This window comes from Bos taurus, chromosome 18 (assembly GCF_002263795.3).
Source record: "Bos taurus isolate L1 Dominette 01449 registration number 42190680 breed Hereford chromosome 18, ARS-UCD2.0, whole genome shotgun sequence".
Classification (NCBI taxonomy): Eukaryota; Metazoa; Chordata; class Mammalia; order Artiodactyla; family Bovidae; genus Bos; species Bos taurus.
The window spans coordinates 36,168,629-36,189,938 of NC_037345.1; the positions used below are offsets into that span (position 1 = coordinate 36,168,629).

At 38.9% G+C, this 21,310-nt stretch overlaps 1 protein-coding gene across 2 annotated transcripts in view; it reads left to right on the top strand.

The window, feature by feature from the left end:
• Positions 1–21,310, top strand: part of TANGO6 (transport and golgi organization 6 homolog) — a 184,446-nt gene that overhangs the window by 47,241 nt on the left and 115,895 nt on the right. For both annotated transcript variants that reach the window (XM_002694832.6, XM_005218871.4), the window contains exons 10-13: positions 1,951–2,077; positions 3,803–3,994; positions 13,467–13,601; positions 20,684–21,160. In XM_002694832.6, coding sequence (XP_002694878.2) covers positions 1,951–2,077; positions 3,803–3,994; positions 13,467–13,601; positions 20,684–21,160 — 931 coding nt within the window. The remainder of the gene's footprint in view (positions 1–1,950; positions 2,078–3,802; positions 3,995–13,466; positions 13,602–20,683; positions 21,161–21,310) is intronic.

The window sequence follows — 21,310 nt, forward strand, 5'->3', positions numbered from 1 at the left end:
ACTATGCCCCTGAACAAAGGGAGCTTAATATTTTTTGTCATTTTTATTTAAAACCACTTTGGAACAGTTTAGAACCAATTTAGTGACTGCATAGAAAATTTCATAGTATTTGACTTATCAGCAGTTAAAACTTAGTGCTATCTTAACAAGTCTTTAGTGCAAGTATGTCAAAATCAATAGTTTCTATTGAAACTATAGTTTCTCTCTTTGGCAGGAAAAAAAGTAAATAGGCAGTGATAGAATGAATCTCCGTTCACTGCCAGAAGCGATAGATCCTTAACTAGGGGTCTCTACATGGACTTCTGGGACTCTATAATCCCCTTGAAATTACACACAAGGGATTTTTTATATGCAAATACAGATTCTTTGCTGAAAATAGGGTCCATAGCTTCCATTACATATTGAAGACACTCCATTTCTCCAGTAAGTTGACACTGTACCAGACTGGGATGGTGGGGTGGTGGTGGTGTCTGGTGTGTGTGTTTACGATTTCTTTTAAAACTGCTCATGGTGTTCATCCCCCAAGCCCGTGGTTTTTATCGCCACTTACCTTTCACTCCACCATTCTGCCCAGCAGCATTAGTTATCAATAAGAAGTCTGATTAAAGAAACTAGAAGAGCAGCTTAGATTTTATCATCTTTGGATCCAGAATTTTTACTTTTCTGGAGCTAAATATGACTATTTGAAATTGATTCTTCCATTGCAGTTTTAAGAATGAATAAAACAATGCTTCTGAAGGTAATTGTTAGCATGTCTTTTTTTATTTTTTAAAGAATCTTTGAATATGGTATTTCATTTTGATAAGATGGTTCACAGAAGGTTAGACACAATTTCAGCTTTTCTTCTAACTTAAAATGTGTTGGAGATAACATGAATGATCTCTAAAAGATAGGATAATATAGGAAGTAATCCTAAACTTAACTTCTAGGTGATTCATTCTACTAAAGGATTATAAATACTATGTTACTAGTGAACCAGCAGATTGGGACATACTGCCCAGTGAGACTGTTTGCTAAATTAACTTTAATAATTGTACTTTTCACTGAAATGAAGCAACACCTGTCATTTTTTCCCTCAATTTAATCTGAAAGAAGTTTTGTTCTTTCATCACAAAAATAGTAAATGTTCTTTGTATAATATAAAAAAGCATAAAGAGGAAACAAAAGTTACCAACTGTCCTAATCACAGTTTACACGATTTTAGCGTCTTGTTTTTAGTGTATCTTCTGTACCTTTGTATTTATTTACGTGATATAGTATAAGAATATTATATGTTGGCTTTTTCACTTGTCTGATGAATGAAAACTAGAAGCCATAGTACCTTATGAGAATTTTCCTTAAACTTTTTGCAGAAATCACAACACTGTTTTTGATAATTTAGCCACAGTATTACTTGGAAATTCAGCCTGCTCAGTTTTCTGAATCTATGGATTTTTACAAGTCAACAATTGGCTCACTGAGATTGACTGAATCTCTTCCTATGAAGATTATGTCTTTTTCCCACTGCTCATAACCCTTAGCAGCTCATTGAAAAAAATCCAAGCTCCTTTGACTGGCATCCAACATTCTCTGTGGTCTGGCCTCACTTTTCAGCCTTTTCTTGTCTCTTCTCTTCTTCAGGAACCAGAATATATGCATAAACCTGTACTTTAATTCCTCATTGCATTTGAAGCTTATTGAAATAATATCAATAGTGATCTTTCAACGTCCGTCTTCAAATGAATCTTTTCCCCATTTGAGCAAATGACTATACAAAACATGATAGCCTAGCTTCTGAGAATAAATAACTTTTTCAGCATGGAGAAACAGGAAAATAATTTAAACATTTTTGAGCTTTATAATGATTTACTGTATGAAATTAACATGTTACTTTAGAAGATTATTAATGGGGTCTCCAAAAAAAAAAAAAAAAGAATAACTCTGGGAAATAAATCTCCCCCTGCATTGCAGTGATGAAGATGAAGCCCTGTACCAAAAGGTGTCCTCAGAGCAGTGCCGAGTGGAGCACCTTGGGGGCTTGCTGTCCCATTGCCAGGAATGTGGTTTAGCAGGTGACTTCTTCATCTTCTGCTTGAAGGTAAGAATTGTGTATAGCTCACTGTCATTTTTATTCTAGGGTAGTATCAGGAGCACCTTTGAATTTGCCAGGCAGTCATAATTTTAGGTTCTAAAATTAGGTCTTAATTTAGGAGAAATAAAGTTCATAGGGTAATATTTTCTTTTCAGTAGCCTTTGGTTCAGTCAAAAAGAAATTTACCTTCAGCAGTATACATAGGATCGAACTCCTTTGCGAGGTAATCTCCACTGAATTTTTAGAGATGACCAAAGTAAAGCGATTGATCTACGAAAGGGTTAATCTTTGCTCTGTGTTGACAGTAAGAACTCTTTTGAAGTTAATAGCAGGTTTTACAGCTGTGGAATAATCCCTCATCCTTTCTGACTGTTGTTTTGTCAGGTATTTGCAAAGGAGATTTAGCAGTTCTGCCCCTCTCATTTCATTTTGTAGCCACTTGAAGCCTTTTCCGGGTTTATTTCTTAGTCTGGTGGCTTTGTTTTCTTTTGCTCTAATGTCAGTAACTTACACCCTGTTACTCCTTATTTGCATTGTTAGAGACCATGAATCAGTGTCTCTGATTCCCTGTCATTGATCTCTGCCTTCTTTGGTATTTTCCCTAAAGAAAATGTCCACTCTAAGAGAATGTCTTTGGAGTTTAAGGTTGGTGTGGGTTGGGAGAATGAGAGGAGGAAATCAGGGCTAACGTTCCTAGAATTGAAGTGGGGGATACTTTTTTGAGGTTTCTCACCTCTCTTATTCACATTCATACCCCTGTGCAGCCACTCACTGTAAATAACATCCCAAGAAAATATTCTCCTAATTGGATGATTTTTTAAAATTTGTTTCAAAAAGTCAAAGGGCTTTGCTCTGAACCAAAGTTCCTCTACCTTGGTGCTATTGACATGTTGGGCTAGGTATTTGTTTCTTTGAGTGGGGGCTTCCTGTCCATCATAGGATGTTTACCAGCATCCCTGACCTCTACTCAGAGATGTCTGTGTCATCTCCCAGTTATGACAACCAAAAATGTCCCTCAGCATTGCTAAGTGCCCACTGGAGAGCAAAATTGCCCAGAAACAGTTGGGCACCACTGCTCTAAACTGTCAGTTATTAATACTGTGGTTAAAGTATTCATTATTATGGAACTTAAGGTTTTCCTTTCCCACGGAAATTTACAGATGAAAGCTAGGGAAAATCTTATAAAACCCACAGTAATGAATTACCTGTTAGTAGAAGTTCAGTTCTGAATATCCTAGGGAAAAAGAACTCTGGTGGTAAAAGCATCTAATAGTCACTGAAAAGGGTTTGGAAATGTTATATGACCTCAGTTCAAGGGAGGCTAGTGGTAGAGATCATAAAAATAGTGATAAAGTAAGTAGTTTGTCAGGCTAGTTCTTTGTGTGTGTTTATGATTTTTATTGTAAAGTTTATCATTTTCATATACTTGGCACATTGATATATGTATTACTCTGCAGCTTACCTCTTCCATTCAGTTGTGTTTTTAAGATTATATTGATATCTGTGTAGATCTAGTTCATTTATTTCAACTGCTGCAATATAGTAAATACATCACAGCTTATTCATTCTCTTATCGAAGGACATTTGTTTCCAGTTTTTGGCTATTATAACTAATGCTGTAATGAACAGAGACTGGTTCTCCATATATACATTTCAAATGAGTTTTCTGTTTTTAAAGTCCTTAGTTCTGTAGGATTTTTCTTTACTTTTTCTTTTCTCCCACACTGATAGGAATTAACTCACGTGGCTGTGGAAGATGAAACAGAGTTAAAAATGAAGTCTTTCTCCAACAAAAGCCTTTTGGAATTAGAACAGCACCAGACTCTTCTGGTGGAAGGTCAGGAGCGGAAGCTGCTGGTTCTCCAACTGGTGGCTCTTCTGTGTGAGAGAATGTCTGAGCAGATATTCACCAACATCACTCAGGTCAGTGGCTGCCACATAACGGATCCCAGCCTGGTGGTATTTGTCTGTTTTGGTTTCTTTCATTCTTTCCCAAAGATATTTTTTAAAATGTCACTCAGAGTGTGTTTTGATGACACTTGTATCAGTGCTACACCTGGAATTCTGGTTAAAAGTAAATTACTGAGCCACACCAGACTAAGAGAATCAGTACTTTCATAGGTCCTGGGAATTGTCATGTTTAACAAGCTCTTGAAGTGGTTCTTGTGCACATAAAACAGAACTGTTTTAAATATTTATATATCTCAGTGCTTTTCAACTTTTGGTGCCAATAAATTGCCTGGGATCTTTTTCCTAATATTGATGCCCAGCCCACTTTTAGAAATTCTGATTCAGTATGTCTACATTAGAGTCTGGGCATATGTATTTTTTATTTTAAGCTCCATAGATAATTTTAATGTACACTAAAAGTTGAGAATGAGGGACTTCTCTGGCAGTCCAGTTGTTAGGACTCTGGCCTTTCAGTGCAGAGTGCACGGGTTCAACCCCTGGTCTGGGAACTAAGATCCTGTAAGCTATATGTCATAGCAGGAAAAAAAAAATGTTGAGAATGATTAAAACTCAAATTTGAAAAAAAAAATCACTAATGATCACATTGAATTTTATAGGTCCTCTAACAGCTTATCACAACCTGTGAAGTATTTTTGTTGCCTTTTTATTTTGCCAGTGAAGTTTACAGATTTTATCTAGTGCCTTCAGGATCAAGTAACTGTGGATCAGATCAGTGCTTGAATTTAATGGCTCAGCCTTTTTTTTTTTTTGGCCAGCGTTTTTTACATACGTATATATTTATTTATTTATTTTTGGCGGTGCTGGATTTTTACTACTGAAAGGGCTTTTCTCTAGCTGCAGCAAGCAAGGGCTACTCTTCATTGCAGTGCACGGGCTTCTCATTGCAGTGGCTTCTCTTGTTATGGAGCATGGTCTCTGGGGCCTGCAGGCTTCAATAGCTGTGGCACATGGACTCAGTGGTTGAGCTCAGGGGCTCTAGAACATGGCTTAATAGTTGTGGTGCATGGGCTTAGCTGCTCCACAGCATGAGGGATCTTCCTGGACCAGGGAATGAATGTGTCTCCTGCATTGCTAAGCAGATTCTTTACCTCTGAGCCACTAGGGAAACCTTTTGCCAGCATTTTTTAAAAGTAGGAATTAAAAGTACTAAAGCATAGGCAGTGTAGTCATATTTTACCCTTTACCACAGTTGGTTGTGGCTTGGTTGGTGAATAATCAGCTGTGAGATGGTCTGATTGTCACACTTAAATCTGACACTCCAGCTCTTTGTATCATCGTCATTGTCCTCTGCCTTCGGGTGTTGCTAAGCAGCATTTCACTACAGCTCCTGCTGAGAAAATTTGCAGATGCCTGTCAGCTCTGACTTATCGTGCCTGTTTAATGAGATTTATGCTCATGATTTCTTTTCTGGCCTCTTACTCCTTCAGTTCATTGACCCTGTATTACTCAGTAGGGTGATTTGTTTCTCCTGTGTTTATATCAATTCGCTAAAGAATTTTTCACCCAGACCTTGTTTTTGTCTCAGGATGCCCATTGGAAAGGGAAATGGTTTAAAAACTGATATGACTTAAACTTTCCCACTTATCTCCCTTTGCTCCTAATTAAGGAACAATGGCATTAGGCTGATACAAAAGTGATTTGTCCCATTAAATTTTCCTTCATCTGAGGTTGAACTGTATCATGACAAAAAGGACCACACAAAACCCCACTAAACTGCATCTTGTAGACTTAGTGATGGTGATAATTTTGGTATGTTATTTTGAAATACATACATGCATATGGATAAATTATAAGTAATAAATTAAAAGTAATTTTGTTAATATCATTAGGAATGAAGACTTTCAGTATAAAAAATAAAAGAGTTTAATGAATTTAAGTTAAGTAGAACCCCTGTCATATTAAATTTTAACTGGAAGTGTTTGTTTGAACTCATAGTTTATTTTTCTCATTTTTAAAAACAGATATTTCCTAGCTCAGTCCATTGTCCGTGCCAAGAGCAATGACAGTCCAGTAGCCCTAAGCATCACTAGTACCAGATTATAGTTTCTAATCACCACTTCCTACCAGAAGAACGCAAAGCTCATTGGATTAAAGGTCCAGGGCAGAAATTGTACAGTGTAAGCCTCAGGACATCTTGTTGTGCTTGAAAACCAGGAAGCAGTCTGAGATAAACAGGCTCATGTCAGTAGCGTTCAGAAGTTAACTTTGGAGGGGCTCCCACTGACCACAGGTAGGACAATTTGAGCATGAAAGAGAATAATGCCTGCAGTGGATTGAAATGCATCTAGTTCCCCCCCAAAAGGTATCTTGTAGGACATCTTTGGAGGTTCCTAGGTGATCAGTTCACTACTTTGTAAATCGATAAATGCAGGGAAAGAATAAGACATTTATCTTTCCTGTGGGAACTATGTTTCCATGTAATTAGTCAATGAAGAAATTTTTTTCTTTGTGTAAGAGCCACAGCTGGAAAATTCAAAATGAGAACTAGAAAATTATATCAATATTTTGCAATCCCCTAATGAAATAATCGATTGAGGTAGCAATCATCAGTGTCTACAAAAACCATTAGGGATACTTTATAATGAATGTATTAGGCCAAATATACCCAAACCATCTGATCCTTTCTTCTCCCAGCATTTAATTATAAAAACTTTCAAAAATTTCGAAGAATTTTATAGTGATTATCTGGATGTCCACCACCTAGATTCTGTCATTAGTCTTTTACTGTATTTGCTTTATCACATTTTTATCTATATCTCCATCTGCCTGTCCATTTTATTTTTGGTTAATTTCAGGGTTAATGCTAATATCAGTATGTCGTTGTTCAGTTGCCCAGTGATGTCTGACGCTTTGACTCATTTCAGAGAGTCAAAGAAAGAGTGTTCGTATATGTTTCCCTATATATTTCAGCTTATTCTTTTTTTTTTTTCAGCTTATTCTGATTATTTTTTTTTTTTGGTTGCATTGTGTGGCTTGTGGAATCTTAGTTCCCCAACCAGGGATTAAACCTGCACCCTCAGCAGTGAAAGCAAGTAATCCCAATCACTAGACTGCCAGGGAATTCACTGGGCTGAGTAATCTTAGCATCACTATAAAAAGAGAAGCAGACATTATGATGTGCCTCTCATGTAATGCAGTACGACATATGCCATACCACCAGGAAGTGTTCTTCCTCTCCAAACCCCCAAACAATATAAAACAACCCCCATCCCCTCACCACCCCACAGGATAAAGGAGCAAATTAAGTGCAATGAAGAAGCAATTAACCAAATCCATGATGCAGGAAATTCCATAGTACAAATGACCCAGTTTCTTCATCAGATAAATGGCATTAAGGAGGGACAGGGCTGTTGCAGCTTAAAAGGGACTTGAGACCTATCAGGGAAGTGTAATGAGTGGTTCTTGATTCAAACAAACCAATTGTACCAAGACATTTCTGTGAAAGTCATGGACCCAGTGTTAGAAGATATAAATAATTTGTTTTTTGTGTATTTGTAGTAAAGGTAGTTACGTAAAAGGGGCTTCCCAGATAGCTCAGTTGGTAAAGAATCCGCCTGCTGTGCAGGAGACCCCAGTTTGATTCCTGGGTCAGGAAGATCCCCTGGAGAAGGGATAGGCTACCCACTCCAGTATTCTTGGGCTTCCCTGGTGACTCAGACAGTAAAGAAGAATCTGCCTGCAATGAAGGAGACCTGGATTTGATCCCTGAGTTGGGAAGATCCTCTGGAGGAGGGCATGGCAACCCACTCCAGTATTCTTGCCTGGGAAGTCCCCATGGACAGAGGAGCCTGGTGGCCTACAGTCCATGAGGTCACAAAGAGTCGGACACGACTGAGCGTCTAAACACAGCACAGTTATGTAAAAAGACACATCTCTCTATTTGTTACAAATGCATGTTGAAGAATTCCTGGATGAAAGATGAAAAATTTTAAAAACTGTGTTCATTAGAAGAATGATTAATAAATTGTGATATATTCATACAATGGAAAAAAAAACTGTGTTGGCAAATGGTATATTAGTATGTGAGATAATGCAGAGAAGAATGAGGCATGGAATGGTCTTTACTGATTCAGAGCCCTGTTCCAACTCCCAAGTTCTTTTATTCCATTAATATGTATTAAGGGCCTACTATGTGCCACCTACTCTTCTGGGTATCAGAGACATAGCAGTGAACAAAACAGACATATCTGTGCTCTCATGGAGCTTCAGTCAATTCAGTTCAGTCGCTCAGTTGTGTCCGAATCTTTGCGACCCCATGAATTGCAGCCCACCAGGCCTCCCTGTCCATCACCAATTCCCGGAGTTCACTCAGACTCACGTCCATCGAGTCGGTGATGCCATCCAGCCGTCTTATCCTCTGTCGTCCCCTTTTCCTCCTGCCCCCAATCCCTCCCAGCATCAGAGTCTTTTCCAATGAGTCAACTCTTTGCATGAGGTGGCCAAAGTACTGGAGTTTCAGCGTTAGCATCATTCCTTCCAAAGAAATCCCAGGGCTGATCTCCTTCAGAATGGACTGGTTGGATCTCCTTGCTGTCCAAGGGACTCTCAGGAGTCTTCTCCAACACCACAGTTCAAAAGCATCAATTCTTCGGCGCTCAGCTTTCTTCACAGTCCAACTCTCACATCCATACATGAACACTGGAAAAACCATCGCCTTGACTAGACGGACCTTTGTTGGCAAAGTAATGTCTCTGCTTTTGAATATGCTATCTAGGTTGGTCATAACTTTTCTTTCAAGGAGTAAGCGTCTTTTAATTTCATGGCTGCAGTCACCATCTTCAGTGGTTTTGGAGCCTAGAAAAATAAAGTCTGACACTGTTTCCACTGTTTCCCCATCTATTTGCCATGAAGTGATGGGACCAGATGCTATGATCTTAGTTTTCTGAATGTTGAACTTTAAGCCAACTTATTCACTCTCCACTTTCACTTTCATCAAGAAGCTTTTTAGTTCCTCTTCACTTTCTGCCATAAGGGTGGTGTCATCTGCATATCTGAGGTTATTGATATTTCTCCTGGCAGTCTTGCTTCCAGCTTGTGCTTCCCTCAGCCCAGCGTTTCTCATGATGTACTCTGCATATAAGTTAAATAAGCAGGATGACAATATACAGCCTTGACGTACTCCTTTTCCTATTTGGAACCAGTCTGTTATTCCATGTCCAGTTCTAACTGGAGCTTACATTCATATGTATATATAGAGAGACAGTAAACAAGGCAAAATACACAGCATGTTAGATGGTGATAAGCACTAGAAAGAAAAAATCTAACAAGGAAAGGGATGGTGAAGGGAGTGTGGTAAGGTAAATAGGGTGGTCATGGAGAATCTCACTGAGAAAAGTAACTTTTGAGCAAAGATCTGAAGCAGGGAAGGAGGGAGCCATTGATATACCTAGGGGAAGAGTGTTTCAGATGAGAGGGAGTATGCCCAGAGTGTGGCAGGATCAGCAAGGGGGCCAGTGTATATGGAGTGGAATGAACAAGATTCCCTTTTTCCTGCCCTTCCAGGAAACTGCCACCCTCTGCACCATTCTGTAACTAGATCACTGTAATTGGCAGAGTAAAAGGGGTTCTATTTTCATATGTTACATTTTTTAACGTAAGTAACACCTGCACCTGCTCACTGTAAAAATATTTAAGCCACATAAGAGTACAAATTTATAAAAAGTATAGACTTCTGATTAAAGATGCTATATTGAACAAAAGATGGTGTTTATCTGTTCCTTCTGGAAACCACAGTGACCAGCAGAGCAGGAGAGGAGATACAGTAGGTCAAAGAGAGTAACTAGAAGATAGTAGCAACTTCAGAAGATGGAAAGCCAAGTGCTTGCATGAGAGAAGTCAGGAAGCAAAGCCATGTGCCTCTAAAGAGCTGTTAAAAGTTGTGTTTTGTTTTTTTTTTAAATTTTATTTTATTTTTAAACTTTACATAATTATATTAGTTTTGCCAAATATCAAAATGAATCCACCACAGGTATACATGTGTTCCCCATCCTGAACCCTCCTCCCTCCCCATACCATCCCTCTGGGTCGTCCCAGTGCACTAGCCCCAAGCATCCAGTATCGTGCATCGAACCTGGACTGGCATCTTGTTTCATACATGCTATTTTACATGTTTCAATGCCATTCTCCCAAATCTTCCCACCCTCTCCCTCTCCCACAGAGTCCATAAGACTGTTCTATACATCAGTGTCTCTTTTGCTGTCTCGTACACAGGGTTATTGTTACCATCTTTCTAAATTCCATATATATGCGTTAGTATACTGTATTGACCCAATCAAAAAATGGGCCAAAGAACTAAATAGACATTTCTCCAAAGCAGACATACAGATGGCTAACAAACACATGAAAAGATGCTCAACATCACTCATTATCAGAGAAATGCAAATCAAAACCACTATGAGGTACCATTTCACACCAGTCAGAATAGCTGCGATCCAAAAGTCTACAAATAATAAATGCTGGGGAGGGTGTGGAGAAAAGGAAACCCTCTTACACTGTTGGTGGGAATGCAAACTAGTACAGCCACTATGGAGAACAGTGTGGAGATTCCTCAAAAAACTGGAAATAGAACTGCCTTATGATCCAGCAATCCCACTGCTGGGCATACACACTGAGGAAACCAGAAGGGAAAGAGACACGTGTACCCCAATGTTCATCGCAGCACTGTTTATAATAGCCAGGACATGGAAGCAACCTAGATGCCCATCAGCAGATGAATGGATAAGAAAGCTGTGGTACATATACACAATGGAGTATTACTCAGCCATTAAAAAGAATACATTTGAATCAGTTCTAATGAGGTGGATGAAACTGGAGCCTATTATACAGAGTGAAGTAAGCCAGAAGGAAAAACACCAATACAGTATGTTAAAAGTTTTTTGAGAAAAGGGGAAAAAAGGCAAACCACTTCTCTCTGCAGAAGCCTGGAAGGACTGGGGGCACCAGATGAGCCCTAAAGATGGAGCTGAATTTGAACCATGTTGACAAGCTCCACAAGAGTCAGAAGACTATTTGATTCCTTCTTTAACTTTGTACAACCACCTCCCCTCCCCAGCAAAAAACTAGAGGTTTATTGTTGAGAGAGGTTGAACCCAGAGACTTTGAACTTGGCTGATGCAGCATGCTGCAGAATGGGAGGATTAAGTCGAAGTCTGCAGACTTAACAGTGAGGCCTCAGCTCCCTTATAGTCATCTGTAAGGGCAGTGTTGGCAATAGGTTTACATATCCCCAAAGGATCATTGTGATGATTTAAGTGAGTAAATACCTATAACACATTCAGAACAGTACCTGGTAAATTGTAAATGCTTACTATTGTCACTAAAATAGCTAAGTAAAACCAGTTGCCTCTGTAGAATCAGATGGGGAGAAATAGGGTAGGCAATTGCCATTTTTTCATTATAAACTTTCACGAGTATTTGGCTTTTAGAATGACATTGCTTTACAAAAATGTTTAAGTAAAAAATAAAGGTGTCTTCCATTGTCTGCTCAATACACATAAATTCTAGAACCAACAGCAGTCACATACCTACCTATTCTCGTGGCTGACAGTTCATAAAATCACAGGAAATGATTAGTGGGGGAGGAGGTGTTGTCAAAATGGGTATACAGGTTTTGTTGTTACAGGAAAGTTTAGGAGCAAAGGTACTTCATAAATAATAATACCAGCTGGCTGTCATACCAGTTAACAGCACCCAGGTTTTTTTTTTTTTTTTTTTCCTTTAATACACATACAAACTGAAAGTTTCTTTCTTAACAAAATTAGGATCATACTACTTGTTTAGCAATATTAAGCATAGTAGATAGATCAATCTATAGTGGGGTAGATAGATCAGTAGGTAGTTAGGCAGAGAGATAGAGGACAGGAATTTAGAATAAGTTGGAAGGCTAGATAATTCTGTTCCAGCATTTTAACAGTGTATTTGCGCTGAAATAGAAGCTTCCTGTAATCAAGGAGTGTTTTAGAAGACTCTTTGAAGTCAGAATAGGTGGAACCCAAGATGGTAGATGCACCAGTTTCTCTGGGAAAAGCCAGTGTCCTTAACTTCTAGTAATCAATAAATTCTCAGGCTTGAGAGGGTTGCCATAACCCGTGTTGTTTATTTCAGTAAGTGGAACTTTTAATAACCTTTCTAGTTTCCTGCCTGACCTCCAAAAGACAAGTGTTAACAAGCCATTCTCCTAACTTTAAGTCTGCAATAAAGATTGTAGCATAGCATGTGATTTGCCTAGAGAGTTGAACATACAAGCTTGCATGTTATTTAGAGGCTTATTATGACCTATCACAGCCATCCCATTTTCAAGTTGATTTTTCCCTTTTGAGCCATTAATCCTAAATGTAAGTGTGAGTGTGTGTACATGTATGTGTGTGTGCACATATATAGGTATGTGCAGGCATCTTTTATTCAAATGTGTTTCTACTTAAGATGATTAATCAAAGCACAGTTAAAATAATGCTGACCAAATTAATTTCATTTAAGGCTTAGTTGTTATCCAGATGCTGTGTAAACTCTTGTATATGAATAATCTTAATCCTTTAAAACCATTCAATACTTTGAAAAATGACTCTGGATTGGTTGTGCAGATCATTTGGGGACATTGAATTCTAAATAGAATGAATGCCTTTTTGCATATTCTTTGCCTACTAGAACTAGTCTATCAAAATGGGAGTAAGGAATATTTGAGGAGGAATCCTCATTAGGAGAAACAGATCTAAGACACTCGGAGATGGTCAGAAATTTAACAAATCATCTTTCATTTAAATTTCCCAGCAAAATTCACAAAAAGTAAAGGAAGGTAAGATGGTGTATTAAAAGATTTGAGAAAGTGTAAGTGGACTTTCTCATTTATTGACTGTATGGCTTTGAGCAGATCACCTCTTTTTAAAAATTGTGTTTATTTATTATTTTTGGCTATGCTGGGTCCTCGCTGCTGCTCAGGGGCTTTCTGCAGTGCTGGCGAGCCGGGGCTACTGTCTAGCTGCTTACACGGGCTTCTTACTGTGGTGGATTCTCTTGTTTCAGAGCATGGGCTCTAGAGCCCAGGCTTAGTAGTCGTGGTCTAGGGCTTATGCCCCGTGGCATGTGGAATCTTCCCGGACCAGGGTTTGAACCCATGTCCCCTGCATTGGCAGTGGATTCTCAACCACTGAACTATCAGGGAAGCCCTCCAAATCACCTAAGTCTGAGATTCTTCTTCTGAAAATGAGGACAAGAATACATCCTAGAGCTGATGTGACGCCTAGGTGAACTGGTGCATGTAGAACCCTGAGCACCGTGCCTGCTGCACAGTAGCAGTTGTTCTTGAAGCTTCTTGCTATTGTGACATTGATGAGGGAGAAAATGAAGATGTAGACATCAGATGTAAAGAGCATTTTGAGTTTGTTTTTTTCTTGCTCCTTGCTGATTCTAGATTTCATTTCTGTGGTAGGTTGTGGACTTTGTAGCAGCAACCCTGCAGCGAGCATGTGCAAGCTTGGCCCACCAGGCAGAGAGCACCGTGGAGTCACAGACACTGAGCATGTCCATGGGGCTGGTGGCCGTCATGCTGGGAGGAGCCGTTCAGGTGAGTTGGAGAAGTGAGCCAAACTTGAAAGGAGGGAGAAGAGAAAAACCTTCCCATCCATACCCCGTGAGAAGTCAGAATGGCTACTGCACACAGTAGAACTGGGCCAAACAAGTCAGGTTGTTGATAAGAATTCTCTCCAAGTAGAAGACAAGAAAACAGTACCACTTCCTCTTTGTTACCTGGGTAGACTTCCCCATCAAAAGGGCAGGGCCCTTTCTGACTGGGCGTAAGCTGGATTTGGAAATACCTGTTTTGCATCTATGGTGAATACTAGATTCTCTGGCCTTCACTGTACTGGTTCTCTGAAGCTCAGCCCTTGTCGCTGCTGCTGTTGTCAGGGAAGAATCTTTGTAACCTACCGGCTACATAGGATTCCATGTTTTCAATAGTTCCATTTTGGCACAGGATCCATTGTTCAACTCATATCATGTGGCATGTTAAAAGTTTTGTTTCCAGTGCATGTATCTTTTACATACTTAATTTATAATTTTTTAACTTTATTCACTCAAAAAATATGTATTGCCTACTTGTTATGTGCCAAACGCTGAGCCAGGGTGCTGGAAATGGGGCAGTGGATGAAGCAGACATGGTCCCTCCTGCCATGAAGCTTAGAACCCATGAGGGAGCCAGGCATTAAATGATTGTGTCAAAAAATAGAATTGAATGAAGTACCTCAAGTAGAGGGTACCATGAGAACATAACATCTAACCTAGGCTGGGGAGATTTCCATAAGGACTATCTATATAAGTTTAAGCTAAGACTTGATGCATAGGAGTTTGGGAGTGTGTGTAGGGCAGATGGAGGGGCCTCTTTCAATGACAGAGCGTCATGTATGAGGACTGGAAGCAGGAAGGAGCTCTGAATACTTAAGACACTGATAGAAGGCTGTGTAGCTGAACTGTAGAGACAGGAGTCAGAACAAAGTGGAAAGGTAAGCACCTGTGTGTGTGACATATCACATTAGGTTAGAAGACTGCGAGAAAGTGAAGTAGGATTAGTGCAAGTATTATGAAATCTTCCCTGAAATCAAACTGGACAGAACTCTTAGCAATGAGTAGGGAACTCCTCTGGGAATGGATTTTTGAGTTTAAGGATTCAATTCTGATACTGATTCTTGATCTATTAGAATTTGCCTCTCTCTAGCTTGTCCTTTAGGAGAAAAGAAATTTTATTTGGGCCTGTTGTTAATGTGAAACCCATTTTTGGTAGATTTACTTAGCACTCCTAATTTTTTATTTTTTTGGAAAAAAGCACTTTTGGTTCAGTTACTGTATCATATTCCTCCTGTTAGAGCTGTCAAGGAGGAGTTCACCAAGGAAATTGTTTTTCCCTTTGGCTGCACTAAGCAGCATGTGGGAATCTTAGTTTCCCTGACCAGGGATCGAACTTGGCACCCCCTGCCTTTGGAACGTTGAATCTTTATCATTGGACCACCAGGGAAGTCCCTGGAATAATTTTTCTTAAGTTGTACTATTAATGGATTTAGTTGACCTGGTTGATTTGTGTTTTTCTGGTTGAGTATTGATTTGAAAAATCTTTATTTCCGTAGTTGAGAGTGTGTTTTTTTGCTTATTTAACACTTAGAATTTCAAACCGTGTCGCAAAACAGAACACAGAAATCTCCAATTCCTTTTTGAAGTCCATTATTGTGGGGCTGGTTATGCAGATTAGTCCTGTTCTAACAGATACTCACCTGACTGATGCAGATGTAGTATAGCCTTTACCGTGACCCTGCCCTTCCATGAGCCATCCTGACTCACCGACTATATCCTGAATTCCTCTGACTTTGCAGTTAAAGGGAACATAACACGTCACCCCTATACCTTTGCCCTAGATCTATTAATTTTTTTTTCTCTTTGATTGAAGGATTTATAAGTGGCTTCTATAGTAATGCTAGGTTTTCTGTCTTTCTATTAGAAAAAAAAGTCATGATCCTGAATTATATTTTCAGATGTTCATTGTCAGGCTTGGCTAGGTTTTTGCTTCAAAGTCTAGAAGGTTTCATTGTACCTATCCCTGATCATGATTCATTGTTTTAGCTAATGAAACAGAATCTAACAGCTTTTGAACCTTTCTTTCCTTTCTAATTTATATAAATAAGATGATTATTAGAACATAGTGTCTAAGAAGAGGAGCTGATTTGGAGAAAGTATAGGCTTAAGGCTGCTACCTAGACAGCTGTAATTCCAAATGTATTTTCTAAATGTCAAGACTGATCATCAATAAAAGTATGGTATTGATGACTTCCCTGTGCCCTCAGGAAGCAGTTTATGCATGATGTTCCAGGGCCCACAGAGTCCTCTGAAGCCCTGCTGTGTGGAGCAGACTTGGTCTTGGAGGGCTGGGACTTGAACCCAAACCTTGAGATTTCATGCTGTTAATACTTTTCCAAGAGTATCATAAGATGAACTCAATCAGGAAATGTTTATCAAGTGTCTGTTCCCTCATGGAGTTTACCTTCAAGTTCCACTTGTAAGTTAATTCAGTAACATTATAAATAAGGACCTAGACATATAAACTGCTCAGCTAAATGTATGAAGAAACATAGGTGATACACAAAAAATGAGAACACAAGGTAAATGTAAGTATTTTTCAGAATTAGGAATTTTTTGGTCAGCATTTTATTGGCTGGAAGAGACTTTTGGATTCTTCCAAAATAATAATTCTCACTGCAGCAGGTAAGGCAGAGTGAGAGTGTGTTTGTCCTCCAGGGGAGCTTTGTAAAGTCTCCTGTGGGGGGTTTTCAGGTACATACGCCCTCCTCTGGCCGACCACCCAAGTTCTCCTCTGTTGCAGGGGTCCCCAACCTCCAGGCCAAAGACCAGCATCTCTCGTCAGATCATCAGTGGCATTCGGTTAGAAATAAAGTGCACAATAAATGTAATGCACTTGAATCATCCCAAAACCATCCCTTCCACCAAGCCCACGGAAGAATTGCCTTCCAGGAAAAACCGGTTCCTGATGCCAAAAAGGTTGGGGACCATGGTCTTAGAGGACATGCCCTCTTCGACCACCCACCACCCTTAATTCCACCCCTACTGATCTAACCACCAGTTTCTAAATTTGAGAATTTGCAGAGATTTAGAAGGAGTAATTAATCTAACTTCTACTCCAAGTCATTACCTAACTTCCATTCCTAAAGGAGATTGTAGAAGTGGGCTGACATAGCACTGCTCGTTCTGTTTCTGAAACATTCCAGAAACTGGGAAAGAGGCAGCCAGTTGAGGGAGTCTGTCACTCACTTGTGGGATGCTCTTTCCAGCCTCGAGACTTTTATACAGAGTTCTGAGATCTAGATCTGAGATCTATGCTGAGAAGCAATGGCAGGAGGAAAAATGAGGACTACAGTCACGTCTCAATTTTGGTAGTGGCCCTTGGTGACTCTTGAAAAATAATTGATAATTACTTAATGCTTCAGTTTTCTCATTTATCAATTAAGTAAATATTACTTTATACCTCAAAAACTTTTTTAAACATTTATAAACAAATAGTTGGCACTTGTAGTCTTAGGTTTCCCTGTTTATTCTCATAGTGAGAAATCTATAGCCTTGTGAAGCTGAACGAATACATAACTTTCATTTCCTTAGAAACTGTTTGGTTCAGAATCCACGTAGCTGCCCGTGGTGATTAGAGACATTACCTAGTGGAATAAGATTAATTGCACAGTGACCAAGTTTGAAAATAGGGAGAAAACATGGCTATTTTTTTAAAAATAGATTTTATATTTTAGAGCAGTTCTAGGTGCAGAGCAAAATTGAGCAGGCGGTACAGAGATTTCTTGTACATCCCCTGCCCCAACACAGGCAAAGCCTCTCCTGCTGTATCAGCATCTGGTTCCCGAATGGTACCTTGGTACAATCCATGAACACACATTGACACATCATTATCACCTGCAGTCTGTGGTTTCCATTAGGGTTCCCTTTTAGTGTTGTACACTATGGGTTTTGACAAATGCATAATATCCACCATTATAGCGTTGTACCTAATAGCTGGTCTAACTCCAAAATCCTCTGCTTATTCATCCCTTCCTCCCCCTAACTCCTGATCTTTTACCGTCTCCCCAGTTTTGTGTTTTCCAGACCATTATGTAGTTGAAATCGTATACTCTGTAGCCTTCCCAGATTGACTTCCTTCACTTAGAAATACACATTTAAGGTTCTTAAATGTCTTGTGGTTTGGTAGTTCATTTCTTTTTAGTTCTGAATAATATTCCATTGTCTGGATATATCACAATCTGTATCCATTCACCTACTGAAGGACATCTGGTTGCTACCAGGTTTAGAAGTTATGTGTAAAGCTGCTATAACCATCTGTGTGTAGGTTTTTGTGCAGACATAAGTTTTCAGCTCATTTGGGTAAATACCAAGGAGTTCAGTTGTTCAAATGTATAGTAGGAATACATTCAATTTTGTAAGAAGCTATCAGACTGTCTTGCAAAAGTGGCTATACCATTTTGTTCTACCAGCACTGAATGAGAGTTTCTTTTGTTCTTCATCCTCATCAGTGTTTGGTGTTGTTAGTGTTAGATTCTCATTATTTTAATGGTTGTGTCATGTTATCACATTGTTGTTTTAATTTTCAGTTCCTTGATGACATATGATGTTGAGCATATCTTCAATTGCTATCTTCTTTGGTGAGGTATCTGTTCAGGTCTTTCACCCATTTTTAATTGAGTTGTTTGTTTTCTTATTGTTGAGTTTTAAGGATTCTTTGTGTATTTTAGGTTACTGTCCATTATCAAATGTATCTTTTGCAGATACCTTCTCCTAGTTTGTGGTTTGTCTTTTCTCTTGACATTGTCTTTTGCAGAGCAGAAGTTTTAAATTTTAATGTAGTCCAGCTTATCAGTTCTTTCTTTCATGGATTTCTTTGGTATTTCACCTAAAAAAGGCCATCACCATACCTGAGGTCAGCTAGATATCTCTTATGTTATTTTATAGGAATTTTATAGTTTTGCAATTTTACATTTAGGTCCGTACTCCATTTTTAGTTGATTTTTGTGACAGTGTAAGGTCTGTGTCTAGATTCATTTCTTTGCCTATGGATGCCCAGTTGTTCTGGCACCATTTATTAAAAAGTTGATCTTTTCTCCATTGTAGTGCCTTTGCTCCTTTGTCAAAGATCAGTTGACTGTATTTATGTGGGTCTATCTCTGGTCTCTCTATTCTGTTCCATTAGTCTATTTGTCTTACTTTTTTTTTTTTTTAAGAAGAAATTGTTATATATACGAGAAATGAAAAAGAAGCCATACACTTATACCTTATTCCATAGGTATAAGTAGATATTCTCATTTCAGATACTTAAAGAAAAAACAAAGACACGTGATACTACAGAGGCACTGAATGAAGTCCAGCATGGTGATAACGCTAGCACAGTTATCCTAAAATATCTTTTCCAGTACCACTAGATTTTTGATAAGATGGACCTTTTTCTTAGGAATATATATTTTTATTGTGAAATTCCAGGTACAAACCTGACATATATCTCAAGTTTTCATTTACTTGGGAGGAAAGTGGTAGAGAAAATGAACAATAACAATTCTGTGAAGCTGAAGTGTAATATGAGAATATTATGTAGGTCCTATGAAAACAGTTGGTTAATTGATTGGTTGGTTGGATAATGAAGTGTGTGAATGAGTGAGTAATAAATACCCTGCCTTGTTCTAAAAAGGATTTAAGATGTGTAAGGTTTTCAAATGATCAGGGCTTCATGAAGTTTCGTATGACAGTTTTTCCAGTATTTTCAGACAGAAAATACTGTCTGATTTTTCACTGATTTTTCAGTGAAATACACACTGATTTTTCTTCACTGACTGCCCATGCACCTTTCCTAGTAAGGCTTTATTAGAACAGAGCTTCTAGAGAGAATAAAATCTTAAGTAGTTTTCACTCTCATTTTCTAGGGGAACTTCCCTTCTGCCAGTTACCATCACAGTCCCTTCCAGGCCTGAGTCACCCTTGTATGCTGACCAGCCACTTTAGATCTTGCAGTTAAGAATAGCTTTACTCATTCAAATAAGACTGTGTAGCGTTTAGTTAAGAGTGTGGACTCTGGAGCCAGATTTATTAGGTTCACATCTTACTCTCTTTCAGCTGTGTGACTTTAATTTTAATTAAATTAAAAAAAATTTTTGGCTGCACCACCCTGCATGTAGAATCTTAGTTTCCTGACCAGGGACTGAACCTGTGTCCCCTGCACTGGAAGTGTGGAATTTTAACCCCTGGACCACTCATGAAGTCCCTTCCCTGTTTAACATATAGATAGTAACTGTTTTATAGGGCTGTGAATATGTGTGTGTGTGATTTGTTTGTTTATTGTATTTATATTTAAACCATTCACATAGTACTTACTCGTGTGTCAAGCACTAAGTACTTTGCTAATGTGAACTCATCTTTTTATGGCAAAAGGTACATCCTAGTAAAAAACTATAATATAATACAATTCAAAATATAAAAGAATTTCACCATATGACTGGGTATTAAAATATGTCATGGTAAGAATAGCTGTAGATGTTTGACAGAAAACAACAAAATTCTGTACAGCAATTATCCTTCAATTAAAAAATAAATAAATTAAAAAAAAAGAAACTGTAGAGACAAATAAGACTAAGAGGTGAGTGGGGTACAAAGGATGAAAACAGGCTGTTCCCAGAAGAAATGTAGACAGTTAATAAACATGGAAGGATGCTTAATACTGCTATTAGTCTGATTAATGCAAATTAAAATAACAGCCATGTTTGCCTATCAGATTATAAATATTAAGAGTAATAATAGGCGAGGGAGTGGGGAGGGGGAAAAAAGAGTAATACTATTTGTTCCTGATGTACTTTTTGATTTAGAAAAGTACCTGTACACGGTAAGTATTCAATAAATGTTAATTATAGTTATAAGACCATAGTGTTAGAGTGCCAGATTCAGGCTATATGCGAATCACACCAGGAACAAGGTTTGCTTCCAGCCCCTTTTTCTTAGTGTCTGTTGCCTTGTGCTCATATTAGCGTCATATTGTGCTCATATTGTGGTCATATTAGCATCTGCTATGTTAATTTGGGTTTGCATTTTTAAAATTTCATTTTGTAGTTGAAGTCAAGTGATTTTGCTGTCCTGAAGCAATTGCTGCCTCTGTTGGAGAAGGTCTCTAGCACATACCCTGACCCTGTCATCCAGGAACTTGCTGCTGATCTCCGCATTACCATCTCTACTCATGGAGCCTTTTCCACAGAGGCTGTCAGTGTGGCCGCCCAGAGTACCCTAAACAAAAAGGATCCAGAAGGTAAAAGGGAAGAGCAGCAACAAACCAGTTATGAAAGATACAGCGATGTATCTCATGGCCACCTTGAACCACAGCAAAGCCATGTTGCTTCTCATGAAGTCCGTGAGCCCAGCACCACTGCAAAGCAAAAATCAGAAAGTGTAACCACAGAAGAGCTGCAGGAAGCTCTTTTATCAGCTTATGATCCTCAAATTCCAACACGGGCTGCTGCCTTGCGAACTCTTTCTCGCTGGATAGAGCAGAGAGAAGCAAAAGTCCTTAATATGCAGGAGAAGCTTCTCAAGGTGAGTAGAACACACTCAGACACATACACATGGTGAGTGGAACACAAACACGCAGTGAGTAGAACACACTCAAACACACACACACACACACGGTGAGGCCACTGTCCAGGAGCCTTGACTGTGTATCAAGCCCTGTCCTGGGCCACCCTT